Source organism: Mytilus edulis, chromosome 8 (genome assembly GCF_963676685.1).
Source record: "Mytilus edulis chromosome 8, xbMytEdul2.2, whole genome shotgun sequence".
Classification (NCBI taxonomy): Eukaryota; Metazoa; Mollusca; class Bivalvia; order Mytilida; family Mytilidae; genus Mytilus; species Mytilus edulis.
The window spans coordinates 18,096,380-18,118,919 of record NC_092351.1 but is presented as its reverse complement, the minus strand read 5'-3'; the positions used below and the strand labels follow the sequence as shown (position 1 = coordinate 18,118,919).

Here is a 22,540-nt window from a genome sequence, read left to right as displayed (position 1 = left end):
AAAATAACACTGAACTGTAAATTAATGAAGCGATAACATTGCAAAAATAAGGAATACCCAAGCCAAATATGTCTAAAGATACATTAACTTGTAATAGTGTACCTAAAATTGTCGTCAGAAAATCCCCGATACTGAGACAGAGGACGAGAAAATGGAAACGACTTTTCTGTAATTTCTGTGTCGTGACTAAAACAATAATACATGCTAAATTAAGAAAAGAGGCAACGAAAAGCACAGATGCAATTACACTAGGTCTTAAAAGTTCCATAGGGTCATAAAAAATAGTGGCGTTCTGTGAGTTAGTGAGGAATTCCATTCTTTTCTGAACACTATTTCTACGGATTGTGTACTACATTCTCGGAAACAAATTTCATGAAGACTTTGTCAAACTCTTAAGTCAACTAAATTTGACGGGCTGTAACCGTCTCACACTACTATACATATCCTTAAGTAAAATCAATACAAACGTTCCACAATTGACACTTTGATAGTGTTTGTTTTTAATTCTTAACTCTGCTTTATTTTTTTGATTATATATTCCTTTTTAGTATTAATGCTTTGTAATACAAATGCATGTACTTACATTATTTTTGTTTTTTTTCTGGCTAAAAAAGTCCTTTTGTTAACAGATAAAATTTACACCAAACAAACCAATGAATTATTGTACAAATTCACAAATCTAGCTTCAAAAATTCGGAAACGATTACAACGCGTACGGATCCTAAAAACTTCATCACAGTAAGCACAAAACTTTTTATATTTTTCCCCACTACACAATCGAACATCCTACTAACTATTTGAATAAAGTTAGTATCTTCGGGAGGTGTTTTCAATTAACACCATGCGCATGCTACATGTAACAGCGATTGTGTCAACAGGACCTTCTAGATACAATTAACACTACATCTGTATCTGACGTTAAATATCAAAACTAATAAAAACCACTGTGGTATGATTTTCTATGAATAGTAAACTTGAAAAAAAGTGTGAACATTCAAATATCGGCACGGCAATAACAAGCACTATGTTCTTGTGGATGTCAACATCTTGGTACGCGGATACTCCACCAGTAGTTTTACCAAACTAATCCTCATAACTCTACTTCGATTCCAGTTTTCAAAACACGTGCTCCGAAAATTTATCAAAATAATATATATATAGGGATAGTGATCCGGCGGCGGCGGCGTTAGCTAACTTCTTAAAAGCTTTATATTTAAGAAGGGGGAAGACCTGGATGCTTCATACTTAGAATGTGGATGCCTCATGTTCCGAAGTTTCCGTCAGTCAAATGTCCAATGTCCTTGAACTCATTTTCATGGTTCAGTGACTTATTGAAAAAAAGTTAAGATTTTTTGTAATGTTAAATTCTCTCTTATTATAAGTAATAGGATAACTATATTTTGTATGTGCATACCTTGCAAGGTCCTCATGCCCGTCAGCGAGCGCTATATTTGTACGCGAACGCCATATTTGGGCCTTCGCGCGGACTTTGGGACAACAACTTCATATTTGGACCTGAATTCGGGACGCGAGACGCTATAGTTGGACCTGCGCGCGTACACTAACGCTATATTTGGGCCTCAGCATGGACATCAGAGTTGGACTCGACATGGGGATGCATACCTAAGGATATGACTCACACGAACGCCGTATTTAGGCGCGTACGCGGACGCTATACCTTAATGTTGGACCAAGCTACCCTCCAAGGTGGAAGTTACGTCACCCCCTTGAAAGTGGACGCGAATTTATTTTTTGGATTCGAGCGTCACTGATGAGTCTTTTGAAGACGAAACGCACGTCTGGCGTAAACACAAAATTTAATCCTGGTAACTATGATGAGTTTATTGTACATCAATCTGGCGCGTTTACAGTCTTCGTACCAGAACAAACCTTGCATGGAAACATATATCCTGAGGTATGCATCCCCATGTCAAGTCCAACTCTGATGTCCTTGCTGAGGCCCAAATATAGGGTTAGTGTACGCGCACAGGTCCAACTATAGCGTCTCGCGTCCCGATTTCAGGTCCAAATATGGAGTTGTTGTCCCGATGTCCGCGCGAAGGCCAAAATATGGCGGTCGCGTTCGCGCGCAGGTCCAAATATAGCGCTCGCGTCCGCGTCCGAGGTTTGGGGGTCATACTGCTCGCACTACACTACTCATATACACCACCCTAATAAAGTACAATACAGAATAAATTCTTATATGATTTTGATATTCGAAAATACGTTCATATGATTAGTAGTTCTTGACGTTGTTTATTTTTCGATAGACGACGTTGACCGAACTTCTTTTCGCAACCAATGTAAACAAGATGGCGGCATTAATAAAACAAAACATTCGTTAGAATGATGGTAACAGTTTTTTAGTTTATATTTCATCAGATAGCAAATTTCAGGAAATACATATTTTTGCGTCATCAAACAAATGTATGCATATGCCAGGTCTATTCAATGACAGTAATGTACAATGTATATGTGACAGAGGTTACGAGTGTGGAAAAATTAATTCCTTATCTCCAATTTCAAAGAATTATAAGGATTAAACGCCTTTTGAAAGGAATTTATTGGTGTATAAACTGGACCAAGAACCTTCGGACTTTTATATGTGTGTGAGTGAATTTAACTTTAACTTTTAGGACTATCCTAAGACACCTTTATATATATCCTAACTTTAGGACCATAATTTAAGAAATGTCTAATTTTAGAAGATTTTCGTTAACCTGACTTAGGACTAAGACGTGTCCTAAGACCATCCCTAGACATGTCCTAAGCATAGATCAGCTTCGTTGACACGGCCCCATATTGATATATTATCAAAAATATGATAAAAATGATAGATCACCAAGCACTTTCTCAAGCTACAGGTTGTGACAAATTGACACATTTTATATGGATTATACAGGAAAAACTTAATGATGGAATTGTAAAATAAAATACGATAAGATAGCTTTTCCAAAATGGTTTTAGAATATCACAAAAAAGATACGGATAGCGTACGTGTGGTTTTTTTCTGCTAAAAATACACATCTAGCCCTCAAGTTCTCGGTTGTTGTTTTTTTATCCAAGATTTCGAAAGACACCCAAACTACATGAACCGACCGTCAATGTCGTTTTAAAAAAAACTTAGTTCGACATACAACCTTAAATGATATTTCCCAGGATTTCTTCATCTTGATAAGGTATGCGATATGACCCATAAGAATGTACTACGTTTCTTTAAAGATTAAACTTGGCATGTTGTATGCACAACATTATATTGTTAGTCCGATAGCGTTATTTTAGTTTAGACAGAGCTTGGTATATTGTATGCACACAAGTCTATTGTAAGTAAAGTAGCGTTGTTTCAGTTTAGACGGAGCTAAGCATATTGTATGTACACAAGTCTTTTGTCAGCAAGATAGCGTTTACTTATTTCGCGTGCGTGAATATACTACATGTTCTTTTCCATTGTCAATTTTAGGGACTATCTGAAGCCCTTCGGTGCGGTATTTCTCGCTGTGTTAAAAACCCATTGGTGGGCTTCGGCTGTTTTCTGCTCTTTGGTCGGGTTCTTGTCTCTTTGACGCATTCTTGTTTCTTTGACGCATTTGTGTCTCTTTGACGTATTCTTGTCTCTTTGACACATTCGGGTTCTTAAGTCTCTTTGACACATCCCCCCTTTCTATTTCTAATTCTAACATTCACGTGAACGATTTGATGGTGTAAGGTATTTTTCCGTAAATTTTGTGTGCTTATTATTAGAAAGTTGCGTTAAATTTGGGTGCATTTTTATATGCCCTTTTTACCTTATAGCGTAAACCCCTTCATTTTTTCGATTTATCAATTTTTTAATGTATTGTTCTTTAAGTTTTAAGTTTAAACAATTTATGACAAAACAATCACCGCACAAGCAATTTACTTACCCGTTACCTTAACCTGTTGAAATGAAATCATATCATTCTATAATTAAACTTTATGTACTCGTTTTTCCTCTGTGTATTCGTGTAAAACTGACAGTCAAAATTCTGTTTCAAAATATGTTTTATGTTTTTCCCGTTGGCCTTGGGAAATCACTCAACTATCTGACGAAAAATTTTGCTCCGTGACTTTGTCAGGAAGCGATTCTTTCGTGGAAAGTACACCAGCTGACAAGCCACTACGCTCAACTTGAACAACACAACTGACAAAAGAATGACAAAGCGAAGCTTCATCTGACGACCTATTCGTGGCAGTGGACCAGCCCCCGCGTGACGGTGGGCTACAATGTTTTAAGGTGTTGAGTTGAGGTTAGAGATGTTAAATGAAAAAGGCTTGGAAAATGAATGTAAAATATGAATGATAAGTGAAATAATTGAAAAGATGCCAAGAAACTCTTACGAAATAGTGATTAGAAATCAGATGGATCTGAGTGACCCCCAAGCATTTAGTTAAACATATTGGAGGCTAAACTTTAAAGAAGATTTCTAGTTGAACTTTTTGAACAATCCTAAACTAAACCTTCGCATCTTGTAATGTTTTTAGTTCTAATATTGTATAAAGTAAATGATTTATGACGTGAATATCAATAAACACTATATTCCAGTTGGTCAAGTCAAAATATCTGAATGAAATCAATTAACAGTTCGCCCATGATAGCTGAGAGAATATCGACATTTTTTTTTCAAAAGGTTTAAGTTGGTCTAGTCATAAGATCTCCTTGACGTTTTATTAACCTACACGTGTATTGAATTAGAGAATGTCGGTTACATGTTATAAAAAACCTTACAAATATAGATTTATTTCATCTTCCAGCCATTGTTCAACTACTAAATTGTCTGTTTTACTTACTAGTACACTTGGTACAATAAAAAACCTGATAATAAATTGTTCAAATAAGGCCTTTGAAAATAGTGGAATTAATTACTTTTGGAGTGTCAAAAACTCGTTGGAAGTACTTGATAAATTGCATGCATATATTGGTGATTTTGAATCTGTTCAAAGTTTTGTTTTTCTACCCTATATACCACTTTGCCTCATATTCTTATTAAGAAAAAATTCACATCCCTAATTAACTGGGCATTTAAAAAGTCGGAATGCGAGTACATATGTTCAAACTCTTTTAGATAATTTTTTAGTAGCAATAAACAAAAGAACTATGTCAATTGGACATGCTTTGATACTATTTATGCACTTGAATTTTTACTTGATAACATTTTTGTTCGCTTTGGAGATTCCGTATATCGTCAAGTTATTGGAATTCCAATGGGGACTAACTGTGCACCACTTATTGCGGACCTGTTTTTGTATTGTTATGAGTTACAATTTATGACTAAAATTAGCAAAGACCCATCAAAACAACATTTGATACAAAAATTTAACAATACTTTTAGATATTTGGATGATATATTGGCTCTAAATAATGACGACTTCAGTATGTATACTAAAGAAATTTATCCTGTAGAACTTACTTTAAATAAAGCTAATGATAACAATGACCACTGCCCTTTCCTCGATCTTGATATCTATATCATAAACGGGAAGCTTAATACAAAAATTTATGATAAAAGAGATGATTTTTCATTTCCTATTGTTAATTATCCATTTTTAGATGGTGACGTTCCCTTGTCACCATCTTATGGTGTTTATATATCTCAACTTGTACGATTCGCTCGTGTATGTAACAATGTATTAGATTTTAGCGAGAGAAATTTTTGTATAACTGAAAAATTATTACACCAGGGTTTTCGATATCACAAACTGGTCAAAACATTTACTAAATTTTATCACCGGTATAAGGAAATAATTCGTAAATATAACTCAACATGCAGACATCTTATACGTTCAGGTATTTCACATCCAAAATTTTATGGAAATATTCTTTATAAAGCACAAAAATGTCAGTATTCTCCTCAGAAACTAACAAATCCTTTAAATAGACTTATTAAAAGGGGATATAGTTACGATACTGTTGTCAGGTCATTAAAGATTGCATATTTTGGCTTTAACATTGATTCACTGATAGGGTCTTTGCATCGGAACTAAACACATTTATTTCTAAAAAAAACAGTTGTTGGCATGACACGGGTTATGTTCTTCTCATATATTTTATGATAGTATGATACTAAACCCCTAACGGGAGGGATTGTACCTGATATTCATATGATGAAGACATAATCTTTCAATCAGTTTAATTGAGGTCTGGAGCTGGCATGTCAGTTAACTGCTAGTAGTCTGTTGTTATTCATGTATTATTGTCATTTTATTTATTTTCTTTTGTTACATCTTTTGACATCAGACTCGGACTTCTCTTGAACTGAATTTTAATGTGCGTATTGTTATTGTTTTACTTTTCTACATTGGCTAGAGGTATAGGGGGAGGGTTGAGATCTCATAAACATGTTTAACCCCGCCGCAATTTTGCGCCTGTCCCAAGTCAGGAGCCTCTGGCCTTTGTTAGTCTTGTATGATTTTAAATTTTAGTTTCTTGTGTATAATTCGGAGTTTAGTATGACGTCCATTATCACTGTACTATTATGCATATTTTAGGGGCCAGCTGAAGGACACCTACGGGTGCGGGAATTCTCGCTACATTGAAGACCCATTGGTTGCCTTCGGCTGTTGTTTGCTCTATGGTCGGGTGGTTGTCGCTTTGACATATTCACCATTTCCTTTCTCAATTCTATATTTAGAATTATATTTCTTGTCTAAACATTTCATAATGTATACAATAGTTATAGGAGAAAACAAAGGCGGAATATACCAAAGGAATACTCAAACCCATAAGTCCGTGCGGAAGATACCAAAGGGATACTCAAACTCATAAGTCCGTGCGGAAGATACCAAAGGGATACTAAAACTCATAAGTCCGTGACAAACTGATAGTGTCATGTTACAACAACATAGCAAGAACTCTCTGACGCAAATTTGATGGTGTGATGATTAGATTGCCTACATGAACGTTTAACAGGTCGAGAACTCGATTTTCTGACGTCAGAATATATTTGCATAGTAATTTCCAAAACACAAGGCCAATATGGCCTTGAAAAACTGACCAATCGACTCAATGAACTACAATGCATTGTGGGCTACTACGAGTAAACTACTACTTAAAACACGTGGAATTAGTGGGAAAACAGTCAATTAATATATTGTCTGGGACTCTCATTACCCAAGTTTTTATTCTGCAAATATATTTAATGTAAAATATATAACGTAATCTTCAATTTGCATGCTCAGATTTAAAAAATATTGTTAATTGGCTTCACGATTCGACTTTCTTTTTCGCCTTGCAAAAGTAGTTGAACCGGTTTTGTTCATTGTTATAAATTGAACCTGCATTAATTTCACGACATGACGCAGTGAAATATCCAATGAAGTGACCACTGTCCAGTAAGAAAATCATTTGAGCTCTTTTAAACTTGTATAATGCATTTTTTATAGTTTAAATTCATCCATCGATAATATCCGTTTGTTGCTAATTTTATCACAAAATATACCTCAGAGGTTTTTTTATCGTTCGGCTGCTGTCCTGTTGACATATGTAAAATATCTCCAATATTACAGTCTCTGGATCATAGTGGGTGCCATATTGCCTATTTTAAACGTGCTTTGTATATAGAAATAAGAAGATGAGGTATGAGTGCCAAATGAGACATCTTTCCAATAAAGACATAATTTAGTAAAGTAATCAGTCATAGGTCCAATGCTGAAAAGTAAGCTATTAATGACCCAAAAATTACTTGTGTAAAACAATCCAAACAACAACAAAAAACCAAAAAAAACCCGGCCCCATCAAATATATAAAAGGACAAGAAATCTATTCCATCAAAAAAAATATCTTGTATAGGAGCCTGTATTTCAGTGGTTGTTGTTTGTTTATGTGTTACATATTTGTTTTTCGTTCATTTTTTTTTTTTACATAATTAAGGCCGTTAGTTTTCTTGTTTGAATTGTTTTACATTGTCATATCGGGGACTTTTATAGCTGACTATACGGTATGGGCTTTGCTCATTGTTGAAGCCCGTACGGTGATCTATAAATGTTAATTTCTGTGTCATTTTGGTCTCTTGTGGACAGCTGTCTCATTGGCAATCATACCACATCTTCTTTTTTTATTATAGATCCAACGCTGCAATTTTCACAAAACATATCAAATTTTCCACCTTGTCGCACATACATATTGATAAAATTATTACAGCTTATTTCTTATGCATGTGGAGCAAAACTTTGGTTAGCTTGCTTGCTTGTTTGTATATTGTACAAAATATAAAATATACAAGTTAAACTATGCCTATATATATATATTGTTTATAGATGTCAATCTTATTTTCAAAGCTTGTATAAACAACTATACAAACAAAGCAAGCAAGCCAACCAAAGTTTTACTTTGCAGGTTTAAGAAATCAGCTGTAATGATTTTATTCAGTTTGGCAAATGTCCGAGCCCGTTAAAAAACGAACAAAATGAAACTACAGTTGCTGACTTCACTACCTTCAAAAAAAAAGGGAACAGTTTGGAAGTCCCATATACTGAAATGTGACCAACAAAAATACTTATAAATTTTGTTAACACTGCCATGTATGTAAATATTTCTTCGCCTTTTTTACGAACACAAAATTCAAGGATCCCACATTTGCCTTTAATTATCTATACGAACATTGCTGTACTCTTGAATATCAGCACCGGCTGTTATCGACGGCTTACTTTACACTAGTAAGTTTGTCTCATGGGTAATTGTGTTTTTTCGCTGTTGTTTCGTTGCTTCTGGTGAAATAATACATGAAAAATATCTGTGCCATCATCAAACATGTTGCTGGCTATATATCGGGTAATTCAAACCCTTTTTTCTTCACATAGAAACAACTCTTCGTTAATCTGAGCATGGAAGTAATACTTTATATCACGAACTGTAAATGAGGATACACAAAATGAAAAACTAAGCGAAATTGTGAATCCCGCATTGCACGAAAAAATGTGTTGTATTTCAGTAAATAACACGTGTTCTTGTTTGATTGTAAACACTTAGTAGTCCATCATGCATTGTGACTCATTATGTGGATTGGTCAAAAACCTAGGTAAAAATAAATTGCGTCACATGTAAATAAACAATTACATGTGCGAGTTAAACTACTACTTAAAACACGTGGAATTAGTGGGAAAACAGTCAACTAATATATTGTCTGGGACTCTAATTACTAATGTTTTTATTCTGCAAATATATTTTGTGTAAAATATATAACGTAATCTTCAATTTGCATGCTCAGATTAAAAAAATATTGTTTACTGGCTTCACGATTCGACTTTTTTTTTTGCCTTGCATAAGTAGTTGAACCGATTTTGTGCATTGTTATGAATTGAACCTGCATTAATTTCACGACATGAAACAGTGAAATATCCAATGAAGTGACCACTGTCCAATAAGAAAATCATTTGAGCTCTTTTAAACCGGTATAATGTCATTCCAAAGTCATTTCTGCCTAGTGAAACACGAAAACTTTCATTGAAACACTTCTTTCTGTACTGAATGTGTAATTTTTTTTATCAGGACCTGAACTAAAAGTAAGAACATCCTAATATTTAGTATACTAAAAATAAATGTTATGAACGCGGCAAAGGCCGATTCAGCCATTTAAAAAAGGGGGGTCCTACTCCTGGACAAAAGGGGAGGGGGTTCTAAGTACTTGTCCCCATCCAAATGCACTGATCGTCCAAAAAAGGGGGTCCATCCCCCGGAACCCCCGCCCCTAGATCCGCCACTGAGCGGGTACGGTATAATAGATCAATACATTTTTTTTTTATAGTTTCATCCATCGATAATATCCGTTTGTTGCTAATGTTATCACAAAATATACCTCAGAGGTTTTTTATCGTTCGGCTGCTGCCCCGTTGACATATATAAAATATCTCCAATATTAAAAGTCTCTGGATCATAGTGGGTGCCATATTACCTATTATTTTTTTCTAAAACGTGCTTTGTATATAGAAATAAGAAGATGAGGTATGAGTGCCAAATGAGACATCTTTTCAACAAAGACATAATTTGGTAAAGTAAGCAGTCATAGGTGCAATGCTGAAAAGTAAGCTATAAATGACACAAAAATTACTTGTGTAAAACAATCCAAAAAAAAAACAAAAAAAAAACCGCTCAATTAAATATATAAAAGGAGAAAAAATCTATTCCATAAAAAAAATATATTGTATAGGAGCCTGTATTTCAGTGGTTGTCGTTTGTTTATGTGATACATATTTGTTTTTCATTCATTTTTTTTTATATATAATTAAGGCCGTTAGTTTTCTCGTTTGAATTGTTTTACATTGTCATATCTGGGCCTTTATAGCTGACTATGCGGTATGGGCTTTGCTCATTGTTGAAGCCCGTACGGTGATCTATAAATGTTAATTTCTGTGTCATTTTGGTCTCTTGTGGACAGCTGTCTCATTGGCAATCATAACCACATCTTCTATTTTATTATAGATCCAACGCTGCAATTTCCACCTTGTCGCACATACATATGGATAACATCATTACAGCTTATTTCCTAATGCATGTAGAGCAAAACTTTGGTTAGCTTGCTTGCTTTGTTTGTATATTGTACAAAATATTAAATATACAAGTTAAACTATGCCTATATATATATTGTTTAAAGATATCAATCTTATTTTCAAAGCTTGTATAAACAACTATACAAACAAAGCAAGCAAGCCAACCAAAGTTTTACTTTGCAGGTATAATAAATCATAAGTAATGATTTTATTCAGTTTGGCAAATGTCCGAGCCCGTTAAAAAACGAACAAAATGAAACTACAGTTGCTGACTTCACTACCTTCAATACAAAGGGAACAGTTTGGAAGTCCAATATACTGAAATGGGACAAAAATAAATACTTATAGATTTTGTTAACACTGCCATGTATGTAAATATTTCTTCGCCTTTTTTACGAACACAAAATTCAAGGATCACACATTTGCCTTTGATTATCTATACGAAAATTGCTTTACTCGTGAATATCAGCACCGGCTGTTATCGACGGCTTACTTTACACTAGTAAGTTTGTCTCATGTGTAATTGTGTTTTTTCGCTGTTGTTTCGTTGCTGTGTGGTGGACAAATACATGAAATCTCTGTGCCATCATCAAACATGTAAATGGCTATATATCGGGTAATTCAAACCCTTTTTTCTTCGCATAGAAACAACTCTTCGTTAATCTGAGCATGGAAGTAATAATTTATATCACGAACTATAAATGAGGATACACAAAATGAAAAACTAAGCGAAATTGTGAATCCCGCATTGCACGAAAAAATGTGTTGTATGTCAGTAAATAACACGTGTTCTTGGTTGATTGTAAACACGTAGTTGTCCATCATGCATTGTGACTCATTAAGTGGATTGGTCAAAAACCTAGGTAAAAATAAATTGCGTCACATGTAAATAAACAATCACATGTGCGAGAACATAAGTATGCTAATTTATGCATTTCCATATAAGGTAGTGGTCCCGACCTGTTTAATGATGTTGCTGTCATATATCTACTCTAAACTGTAGTCACTGATAAACTGTATAATAAGTAGAATGCTACGATTTCACCTCTGCATTTTATATACTGTTAGATACTAGTAATAAGAGCATACATTGATTAGATTTTGTCTAAACGTTACTTTTTATTACGTGTTTTATGTACTTAACATTGTACAATGGTTATGTCACATTTATCTGGCGATTGACATTCTGTGTATGCAAATTTAAAGTCCATTGTTAACAACTGGATGGTGCACTCTAGAAGAGGACTTTTGGTTATTGTCTCTTTTGAATGCTGTCTTATTGACGTAAACACCAAAACCACCCTCTTCAAATTGAGACTCGTTTTCCTTTTTTTGTTTAGAATTTAAGGCTAAAATCCTTTTCTTTTTTGTTCTGTTTTTTTCTTCTTCAAAAATTTGGTATGGTAGGCATCTGAAGAATAACAATCAGGAAAATTTTTAATTGAGTACAGCCATTTCAATTGATATTCTATAGTGTATCTTTCTATTTTGTGATGTCACACTATTGTTTCAGATAAGGGTTAAGGTTGGTAACTATTAAAACGTTAAAATCCCCCTGCATTTGTTTGCACCTGTCCTAAGTCAGGAATCTGATGTTCAGCAGTTGTCGTTTGTTGATGTGGTTCATAAGTGTTTCTCGTTTCTCGTTTTTAATATAGATTAGACCGTTGGTTTTCCCTTTTGAATACTGTTACACTAGTAATTTGTGCTGTCCTTTAATATATATCATTTAGCTAGGTATTCATTGTGAGCCAAGGCTCCGTGTTGAAGACCGTACTTTGACCAATATTGATAATTTAATACTGGTTTACTTTTACAAGTTGTGACTTGGATAGAGAGTTGTCTAATTGGCACTCATACAAAAAATTCTTATATCTATTAAATCGATTGTATACTCTTTAGTTGATAATTGGCGTTAGGGTGAACCACGATACGGTCTTGTTAATGAATACTTTATTCTAAAAAAAAGATAATACAATTTTACAGAGGACTTATACATATTTACAGTATACAAATGTGTTCTGCATGTGTGAATTAAAAGTATAAAAAAAACTAAAGATTAGTTTGTTTTTTTCTAATATGATTACATTATTGAAAATAGTTTACATTTTCATGACAACAGTTGGGAACCAGATTCTTTTTAACATTATTAATACAGCTACATGACACAATAAAGTGGTTTCCATTAGCGATGTCCATCAGGTCACAGAGAAGACACAACCTTTTGGTTCTTGGCAAATTGAGGTCTCGACTGGAAATCGGTAACAACCTCATCAATATTTACAAAGGATTATAAAATGGAATAATTCTTTACATTTTTTGTTTTCAAATCAAAAATGAGTTGTGAATGTTCTATAGCACAATGTGAATGACGCTTAAAAACATTTACGAATATCAACATTCTATACATTGATCATTAAGTTTCTTTCAACACATTTTAAATCAAAATTAAAGTGTCAATTCGGTTGTGCCAAATAACTAACATAACACACTCATCTAAATACAAATTTTGCCCACCCAGATTCATAATCATAATCTGTTTACAATAAATGTACATGTAAAATGTAAAATTACAAAAATACTGAACACCGAAGAAAATTCAAAACGGAAAGTTCCTGATTAAATGACAAAATCTGAAACTCATCTAACGAATGGATAACAACTGTCATATTTCTGACTTGGTACAGGCATTTTGTATGAAGAAAATGGTAGATTGAACCTGGATTTTATAGCTAGCTAAACCTCTCTCTTATATGAATTAGCATCAAATACTAAAATATTGACAAAGATGTGTGAACAAAACAAACAGACATAATAGGTAAAAATATCAAAAATAAATGGATAACAAGATTATTAAAAACAATCAACAAATTGTAGAATGTGTTTTTGTGCAATGTACATGAAGAAGATGAAAAAATATATGAGTGTGAAAATTACAACAAAATATCAAAAATAAATTTTGACAAATATTTCTGAAAGCATGGCAACTTCTCAGAAAAAAAGATTTGAATGCTTTCTAGCTAGTCCAATCTGGTTTAACAACAACATTAAGTTAAAAAAAATAAACCTTTTTTTAATAAAGATTGGTTTGAAAATGGTATAAGATTTATAAATGATATTGTAAATTACGATCGGACTTTTTTCTCTCTTTAAAAATGAGAAAATACTTGTCAAAAGATCAAAAGTATCTAAAGTTATGTCTATTTTAAGTTTTAAGTGAAATAAAAATGTTACCAAAAGTCACTAAAGATGCACTTTTTGGCTTTGATTAAAATTCATTGGAGAAAATTTGCCATTTTTTTGTCACAAAAAATACTAAGTTGCAGTGGCTGCAGTATAGATTCAATTTTCGAATCTTAGCAAGAAACAAATTTCGTCATAAAATTAAGATTTATGTTAAACTAAATTGTACATTTTGTTTTACAGAAATTTAAACATAAGAACATTTGTTTTGGGGAATGTGAACATACACAAATATTATAAGAACAGATTAAAAATTGGTTTCTAACCAATGGTATTCCTTTTTCTTTGGTAACATTGCAAAAATATTGAAAGGAATGAAGAACAAACTCTTTTCTTCTCATTTGTTGATAATAACAGATGCTGTTTTTAAACAAAAATGTCAATAAACTCAGTGAAAGAGAAGATGAAATATTTGCATGCAACTTTTATTATGAAAAACAAAATTGAATATCAGTTCTCAGAGAATGGAATATTTTTGATAGTAAACTTAGTTAAGTATATATACTTTAAATTTACGGTTATAAATGAAATTTCTGGATTTACTAAATATTTAACAAGGAACTACAAAAAGCATATAGACAAAGCACATAAGCAAAAAAGGAAGAAAAGATTACAAAAATGTACCATAGCATAATAATACAATAACAAGAACAGAGTCACGTCAAATGGATATCACCAAAAACAGACTAAACAGTAAAAGTAATAGTCATAAAAAAACCCACTATAGGCTCCAAGGAACCTGTATCGCTCACATGAAATAATGCAATCGTTATAATTTTGCTCTTGTTTCAGAGATACACGTCAAAAACAGCATTTTGTCCATATGTTCTATTTTTAACCATGTCTGCCATGTTAGTTGGCATACAGGGTCAACCGTTACATTTTTAAAAACTAAATACTCTATGCTTATTTGTGGCCAAGTTGGGTTAAATTTGTTTCAGCTGTTTCTACCTACCTAAGTCTACCTAAGTGTTTTCAAACGCAGGAGATCAGTTTGATCCTCTATATTTGGCTCTGGTTCATCGTCACTAACTACACTTGTGCTACTTCCGGTGTTATAAGTGTATTCAGTGTCAAAGTTATAAATCATTGGATGTTCTTTCCAATGTTTGTCCAATGTTTGTCTAGGCGATTTCCAAAAATCTTTACATTCTTTGCGGTCACTACGATGTCTGGTAGGCTGTTCCTTACTTCCACTAATCTGTTAGTAAAGTAATATTTTCTGATGTCTAGTCTGCTTCAATTTTTTTCATAGAGTTGCGTCTTGTTGTCGAGCTGGTGTTACGAGTGAGTAGACCTTCTGTTACTTCTGAGTCATATACCCCTATTGTTATCTTATATGTTTCTATCATGTCGCTTCTTAGCCTTCTAAATTTTAAAGTTGGAATTTTCAGAATTTTTAAGCGTTCTTCGTATGACAAATCTTTAAGGTTGGGTAACATTTTTATTGCTCTACGTTGGACGTTTTCAATTGTCTCGATATCTTTCTTTTTGTGGGGGTTCCATATACTACTAGCATATTCAAGATGAGGACGGGCTCAGGCTTAAATAGTAGGCAGAAGCTTTTATAATCTAAATATTTAAAAGTTCTTCTTATAATCCCAACTAGTTGGTTTGCTTTGTTGACTTGTGTTTGATATGTTTATCAAACTTTAGCTTTGAATCTATAGTTACTCCTACATCTTTCTCTGATTGAACTGTTTCTAGTGTGATTTCAGATCCATCGTATGTCGACATTTTATAAGTGCTATCTTGCCCATAATTGGATTTGGTACCAATTAGAAGTACTTTATATTTGTCCGGGTGAAAACGTAATAGCCATTTTTCACTCCAGTTATAGTGTCATCTGCAAACATGTATACGTCAGACTCAGCACATGACTGCAAATCGTTAATAAAGATAACAAACAGAATTGGGCCCCGGAGACGATTTTCGTAAAAGATTACAAAAATTTACGAAATATCGTTAAATTTGACTTTAGAGAGCAATAACTCCTTATGGGGTCATTTGACCATTTTGATCATGGTGACTTATTTGTAATTCTTACTTTGCTAAACATTATTGCTGTTTACAAATTATCTCTATCTATAATAATATTCAAAATAATAACAAAAACAACAAAATGTCATGAAAAATACTAATTCAGGGACAGCAACTTACAAGAGTTTGTCTGAAGCGTCTGAAAATTTCAGAACAGATATATCTTAACATGATGAACATTTTTATTAATGTCAGATTTGCTCTAAATGCTTTATTTTTAGAGATAGAAGCCAAAATCTACATTTTACCATTTGCTCTATTTTTATCCGTGGCGGCCATCTTGGTTGGTTGGCGGTGATATCGGACACATATCTTAAACTAGATACACGTATAATGATTGTGACCAATTTTGGCTAAATTTGTCTCGGTAGTTTCAGAAGAGAAGATTTTTGTAAACGTTAGCGATGCCGACGGACGACGGACGCTAAGTGATGAAAAAAGCTCACTTGGCTCTTCGGGCTATGTGAGCTAATACTACTAGACACGTTACTAGTATTAAGATGATAAACAACGTCAGTACCCAAAATCTATACTTATTCAAGGGATAACAAAAAATGTAACAATTTCTGTGTTATCAACGTTGATATCCTCATGGCCAATTTATAATATTTGACGTATATTAAAATGAGGACCATTGTTGTCCTTATGACTTTTTGAGTTAGTCGTATTTGCTCTAAATTTTTGGTCAAAGAAAATAGACTATGTTAGAATTCGTCGAAACAATTCTACAAAGGTCTAATACGTGTATATAAAATCAAATAATCTTGGCATATTGAAATTTTGAAATACTGCATTGTAACAGTATTGGTATTATGATTAATGAAGACGTTTTAAATTTATACTATGGTGTTCAAACCGAAAGATTAACTGGAAGTTTATATACCATATTCTATAAACTAAAGCCTTTATATAACCTGTTACATCAAAAGACCAACTGGAAGTTAGTACACACTATGCTATAAACTAAAGCTTTTTTGTCTACTCAATCAAACAGTTTGGTAACACAATTTGCCTAGTAACAAATGTTTATTCGTCAATCTACATTGCTACTTGTGCACAATAATCACTGCTAAGACAAACATCGTCTTCCTCATTATCAAAGCAAATTTCGCCTAAATATCCGATTGCCTCGGTAATAGCCCCAGAGATTTCTTTCTTTAACTCCTTCAATTCAAATTTAAAACTTTGTTTTTGTGAATGCTCTGAGTAATTTTTTGAGACTGCTTGAAGCTTTGTACAGATAAATGACACAAGTTTGTCTTCTGTTGCAGGGTATTCTCTTATCATACTTTTTACTACGGAATCTCCGGTTTCAAAATCGTTTACTGTCTCGTTGGTTTGAGTTGCATACCCCGGATCTGCATGGCACGCAAATAAAATAGCAAGTCTAACTATTCTTTCAAGAGATAACAGGATATCATGACCTCGCAAACAACGAACAACATTGAAAAGTGGGGTGCGATTGAACGAATCAATAGAATTTACTTTCGCCCCCTTTTCAAGAAGTCGAATTATGCATGAAACTCGACTAAATGTGTTAAATGTGGATGCCAGATTTAAAGCCGTCAAACCAAGAGTATTCTTATGTTCTAATTTGGGATTGCTTTCCAATAGAATTTGTAACAGTTTACAAGCATCAATATCTGGCGTTCGTTTTCGTATGCAGTAATGCAGACAACTTTCGTCTTTGCTATCTTTAACGTTGATATCAGAATTGTTGTTTAAAAGAAATGTCACTGTTTTTATTCTTTCTGTCTCTTGTTTAACAGCAAGCAACAAGGGGGTTCTATTCTTGTTGTTACATTTTCCAACCTTTGCCGAGTATTTTAATAAAATTTTGCACACAGCTAAAGTAATCAGATCTTCGGATGCTGAGGCTACACATGAATGAAGTGGCGTGTTTTTATCTTGATCCTTCGCATTTGTATCTGCACCATTTTCACATAATGCACTGATCAAACTTATGTCTTGATCTTTGCAATAGCAAGCTTTGTGCAACGGAGTTCTTCCAAGGCCATCTTTTTCATTTATTTGAAACCCACAATCCAATAAACATTTTATAATCTGCGATTCGTTAGATGTTACGTTGCGTTCTACCATATCTATCATTTTAGAACTAACGCTTTGGGAATGAGGAAGTCCAAGATTTGACTCTATAGAAGGGGGACAAGTCGTGGTACCTGTATTTGGAAAGTTTTTATAAAAGTTGTCTAACCCCTTTTCTGCTAGAATGTGCAATATTTTAGTTTTTGGTGGTTTAGATTTGTTGATAATTTTTTTGTCAATTGCTCTGGATAAAATTTCTATACAAATTTGTCCACTATCAAAAATATCTGACAAGAATGTTTTTGCATTAAACTCCTTTAACTTGGAATGCTCCAACAGGTATATAATAGTGCTCGTCCTTCTGACTTTATCGTTTCGTATTGCCAAATGTAGAGCATGAATTTTACCTTTTGTTCTGTGATTTACATCAACTCCATTGTTGATAAACATTTCGGAAACCTCTTTACATTCCCTATCCGTCAATACTGACATAACGGTCAGATGCAGAAATGTTCTATTTTCGTCATCAAAGAATGATTTAAAGGATGCTGATTCGGACGACAATTGGCCCAAAATGAGTTTCAATACGAAATGATAATTTTTGCTGCTTTTCAAAATATCCGCTATGATAACCAAGAAATTTCTCGACTGGAGATGTACATCTTGATTAACAAACTCTTTAATCGTCAAATCGTCTATGTCAGGATGAAATCTCAGAAATAATTGCAATATGGAATGATCATTCCCAAACTTAAGATTTAGTGAAGCTCCCAGCTGGAGAAAGCATTGAATGACTGACGGACTACAACATGAGGTGATTGCAGTCGATAAAGGGGTTTGTTCTTTCTCGTCACGACAATCTATGTCCATTCCTCTGCCATGTAAATATCGGATGATTTTCAATTTTCTTTCTTCTGGTATTTTGCTGTATTCAAGGCAAGTATGGAGGGGATGACGGCAAAGTTCACTTAAAATGTCGATGTTAATTTCGTCCTGTTGAAATAGGATTTCGATTACGCTTTGACCTTTTTTGTCTACCAAATATGGATCGCAATTTTGATCTTTCAATTTTCTAATGATATTTATCGCATCATTTGGCGGCATTGCAGTTTCTATACAAACATGTAACAAAGATTTTCCTTCTCCTACTTTGATATTAACATCAGCATTTCCTTCCAAAAGAGTCTGCAGAATCTGTGGATGTTTATACTGTTTTCTTATGGCTAATGACAGTGGGGTTTGTCGCTGTTTAGCTTTCATGTTAGCATCGCATCCTTTCAGTAATAGTAACTCTATTACTTTACATTTTTCACATATATCAAGCCCCGAATGGTCCACAAGTAAATGTAAGGCGTTCTTTTTGTCTCTGTTGGTCACATTTACATCCACTTTGCATTCAAGAAATGCATCCAAAAGAGTAGTACTTAATACACTGTACTTGGCAAATGTTAGGAATATATGGTCTAAATCATCGCACGACTCATTGATTTCATTGAAAAGGACATAAAATCCGGACTTCTCGACGCAGGGAGATATAGTTTGCTTATCCGCATTGTACTTTGAAAAAACATCCAAAAAAGCTTCAAGAAATACTGGTTGTTTAACAAACATATCACCAAGGGCAAATGCTTTATGAATTATTTCCCACTGTCGCCAGGAACAATGAGATATAGTAGCTCCACGATTCAGCAGATTTTCTACATGAGAAATGTTTCCATAACTTATAGCTACATCGAGAGGACACATGTGTTGTTCATCTGTTAAATATTCAATTCCCTTTTCATCATTTCGCATGGTGTCTTCTATTCGACAAGCATTGCAGAAACTGACGTCGGCACCAAATTTGATTAGCTCCCTAACGATTGAAATATTCTTTTGTATTGTACATGCACCAACAAGGGTCACAGAAAGCAAATTTTCTTTATATTCTATTTGTTCACAACTCTCAATATGCCGTAGAAGTTTCTCGCACAGTCGCCGTTTATGTTTCAGGGCGCTCCAGTAAAGAAAGTTTTTACCTTCATTTCTGTCTTCAATCGTCAACAATGTGTGTATCTTGTCAGATGACTCCTTCTTCAAGATATTGTCGAGCATGATAACCCAAGCGTCGGTATTCCAAACATCATGTGATGATACATCTTTGACATTACCTTTTAAAACCTCTGCTATTAGTCTATCTATTAAATGACATATATGTTCATTTTTCAAACGAAGTTCGATCTCTTTTTTTTTTAACAAATGACCACCTTTTTTCGGTAAAACAGCAGTCATTAGATGTTGAAGAGGCAAATGTCTTATTGCATCTGCCAAATCACCTTTTCCAGCTAGGTAAATCTCAATTTTGTCTTTCATCAATGTGTGCTGAAACTCGAATTGGTCTGGAGAGATATACTTAAAAAATTCAGGATGTTGTTTAAGAAGTTTTCGTTCATCCTTTAAAAACCTGCAACCAAGTGTGTGTGAATCAGAACATTTTTTTTCTTTGGAATTATTTGAAATTAATTTTTTGCAAAGCTCGAGTGAAATAGTACTGCTGTCAATTTCATCTTTTAATTTTTTTAGCAAGAAGTTTACAGGATCTTTCCAGAATGTTTCTCCGTAAGAGCATCTTGCCATCACTTCAGCAGAGAACCAAAAGTCGAAATCTTTTGTCTCTGGAAATTGAAAGTTGTTGATGAAGGAAGGTTGAGCAGACCCTTCTTTGTGATATTTTGACCAAAATCGACTGAAGATATTTTTCTTTTCTAAAACCGATAACCTTTTTGTGATAGAAGGAATGTCAACCAAATAACTTTGATCCATACAACCAACATATTCTTTTTGATTAATCATTTCAATCAAACTGCTTCTCGAGGTGAAAATCATGTATGTTACACACCCAGCATAATTTTCGTTTTTGCGATCTTCAGGCATCCGTTCCATGAGTTCTGACCATTTGCGGAACTCGGTTTTATCAAAGTGTAGCGTCCCAAATACATCATCTAAAAATAACACTTGTGTTTCTTCAAGATCATATTCATTTAAAAATTCAGTCATATTCTTACAAATGTTATCCTTATCCATGGTTTTGTTATCTATTAAATCACAATATAAATGATATCCGAGACTTGTCTTGCCCGATCCATTCTCACCTTTTATGAATACCATTTTCTTATCCATTAACACCCTTTTGACTTCCTCAAAAGCACTGGTTTCAATAAATTGTCCTTCAGTAGTCTCAAGCTCTTCCAGTTCCTCATCTGAAATTTAAACAAATTTCAGTATATAAGATTATTTACAGACACTTCCAAACTTCTTTTCTGATCACATGCTTAGTGCATGTAGTAAAAAGCAAAAACATGCAATTAAAACTCGAGCTGTCGGATGGAAAAATACCCCCGCCTTCTGAATTGATGTTAAAGTATTTTACTGACTTAAATAGGGGGACGGAAGAAGTGGTTAACATACATTGTGATTGTTGTCAAGTGTTTAATTTATGGAGGCAGTGTGAATACATAGTTAGAGCTGAACAAAGTCAAAAGTTTTGGAATATCTAGACCACATGCACATCAACATATCATGTTATTGTGTATATTGTTGTTAGCCTTCTCAACACCACCATGTATGTTTTTGTATAATATGCTGTGTTGTTTATTGTTTTTGTTCTTGTTTTTGTTTCTAAAATAGCATATACATTCTTTAATATCAGTTTTGTGTTTGTATGAATCATTTACAATGAGAAACCAACTTTGCCAAATGTATTTAATGTTGTATTTTTAAGAATAAAATACTGCAGCCAATTTCCAAATTTTAAGGATTTTTTTTTTTGATTTTTTTTTCTAGTTTTTCTTTTTTTGTTTTTGTTTTGCATTTGTGTTTTATTTATTTTTTATTTTCTCTTCTCTTCTCACTTTCTCTCTGAAATAAAATTCTCTCTTTATTGATAAATATTGAAATAATGGATACACAATAATGTATTGTATATATTTATAATTTTGAATATTAACAATTACTAACAAATTTTCTAAATATACAATCTAATGTTTAACAATGCCGATAAGGTACCGGTATTTTCTGTATCAAAATAACAAATGTGAAAGTTTTCAATACAGTATGCATAATTTAAAATAAAAACAAACAAAAAAACATATCATCTAGGATTTAGTCATTTCTATTCCATTGGAGGAGAAAAAAGTAAAATCCCAAAGAACACATTAAACGAATGGATATCTCCTGTCATATTCCTGATACAAAATGACTAGCAGGATGCTAGACAAGGCCAAACATTCTTCTTATCCCTATGCAATTTTGTAAATAAGCATCTAAAGGAATCATACCAAGATAAGGGATACAACAAAGCAAATAGTCGCAATGATAAACTCTGTGTTGTCCAGGATAACACAATTTAAGTTGGAAAAAAATATCTATGAAAATAAAATACTCATGTGACGGGAACATTCTACCAAGAGGCAAATATGCACTTTAGGATCAAACAGTCTAATAAGTTTCATGTAAAAACGATTAACCATTTAGGATTAGTTGCAATGAAAAGTTCGGTACTTAAACGAAAAAACGATTTTAAGAGTAAGAAGACATACTGCTGACTCAAACTAAAACTGAATCAAATATTAAGAAGATGGCCATTATAAAGATAAAGATGTATTGTAAGAATCATACGTATTCTTATGTTTATGTTATGAATATTTGATAGAAGATTCATTCATTTAAACAC

The 22,540-nt window shown here is 33.5% G+C and overlaps 2 protein-coding genes across 5 annotated transcripts in view; both read right to left on the bottom strand.

The window, feature by feature from the left end:
• Positions 1–22,540, bottom strand: part of LOC139484982 (FHF complex subunit HOOK-interacting protein 1B-like) — a 626,211-nt gene that overhangs the window by 300,591 nt on the left and 303,080 nt on the right. The window lies entirely within an intron of this gene.
• Positions 15,228–22,540, bottom strand: part of LOC139484978 (uncharacterized) — a 131,245-nt gene continuing 123,932 nt past the window's right edge. For both annotated transcript variants that reach the window (XM_071269044.1, XM_071269043.1), the window contains exon 7: positions 15,228–21,068. In XM_071269044.1, the coding sequence (XP_071125145.1) occupies positions 16,822–21,068 (4,247 nt within the window). In that variant the 3' untranslated portion in view covers positions 15,228–16,821. The remainder of the gene's footprint in view (positions 21,069–22,540) is intronic.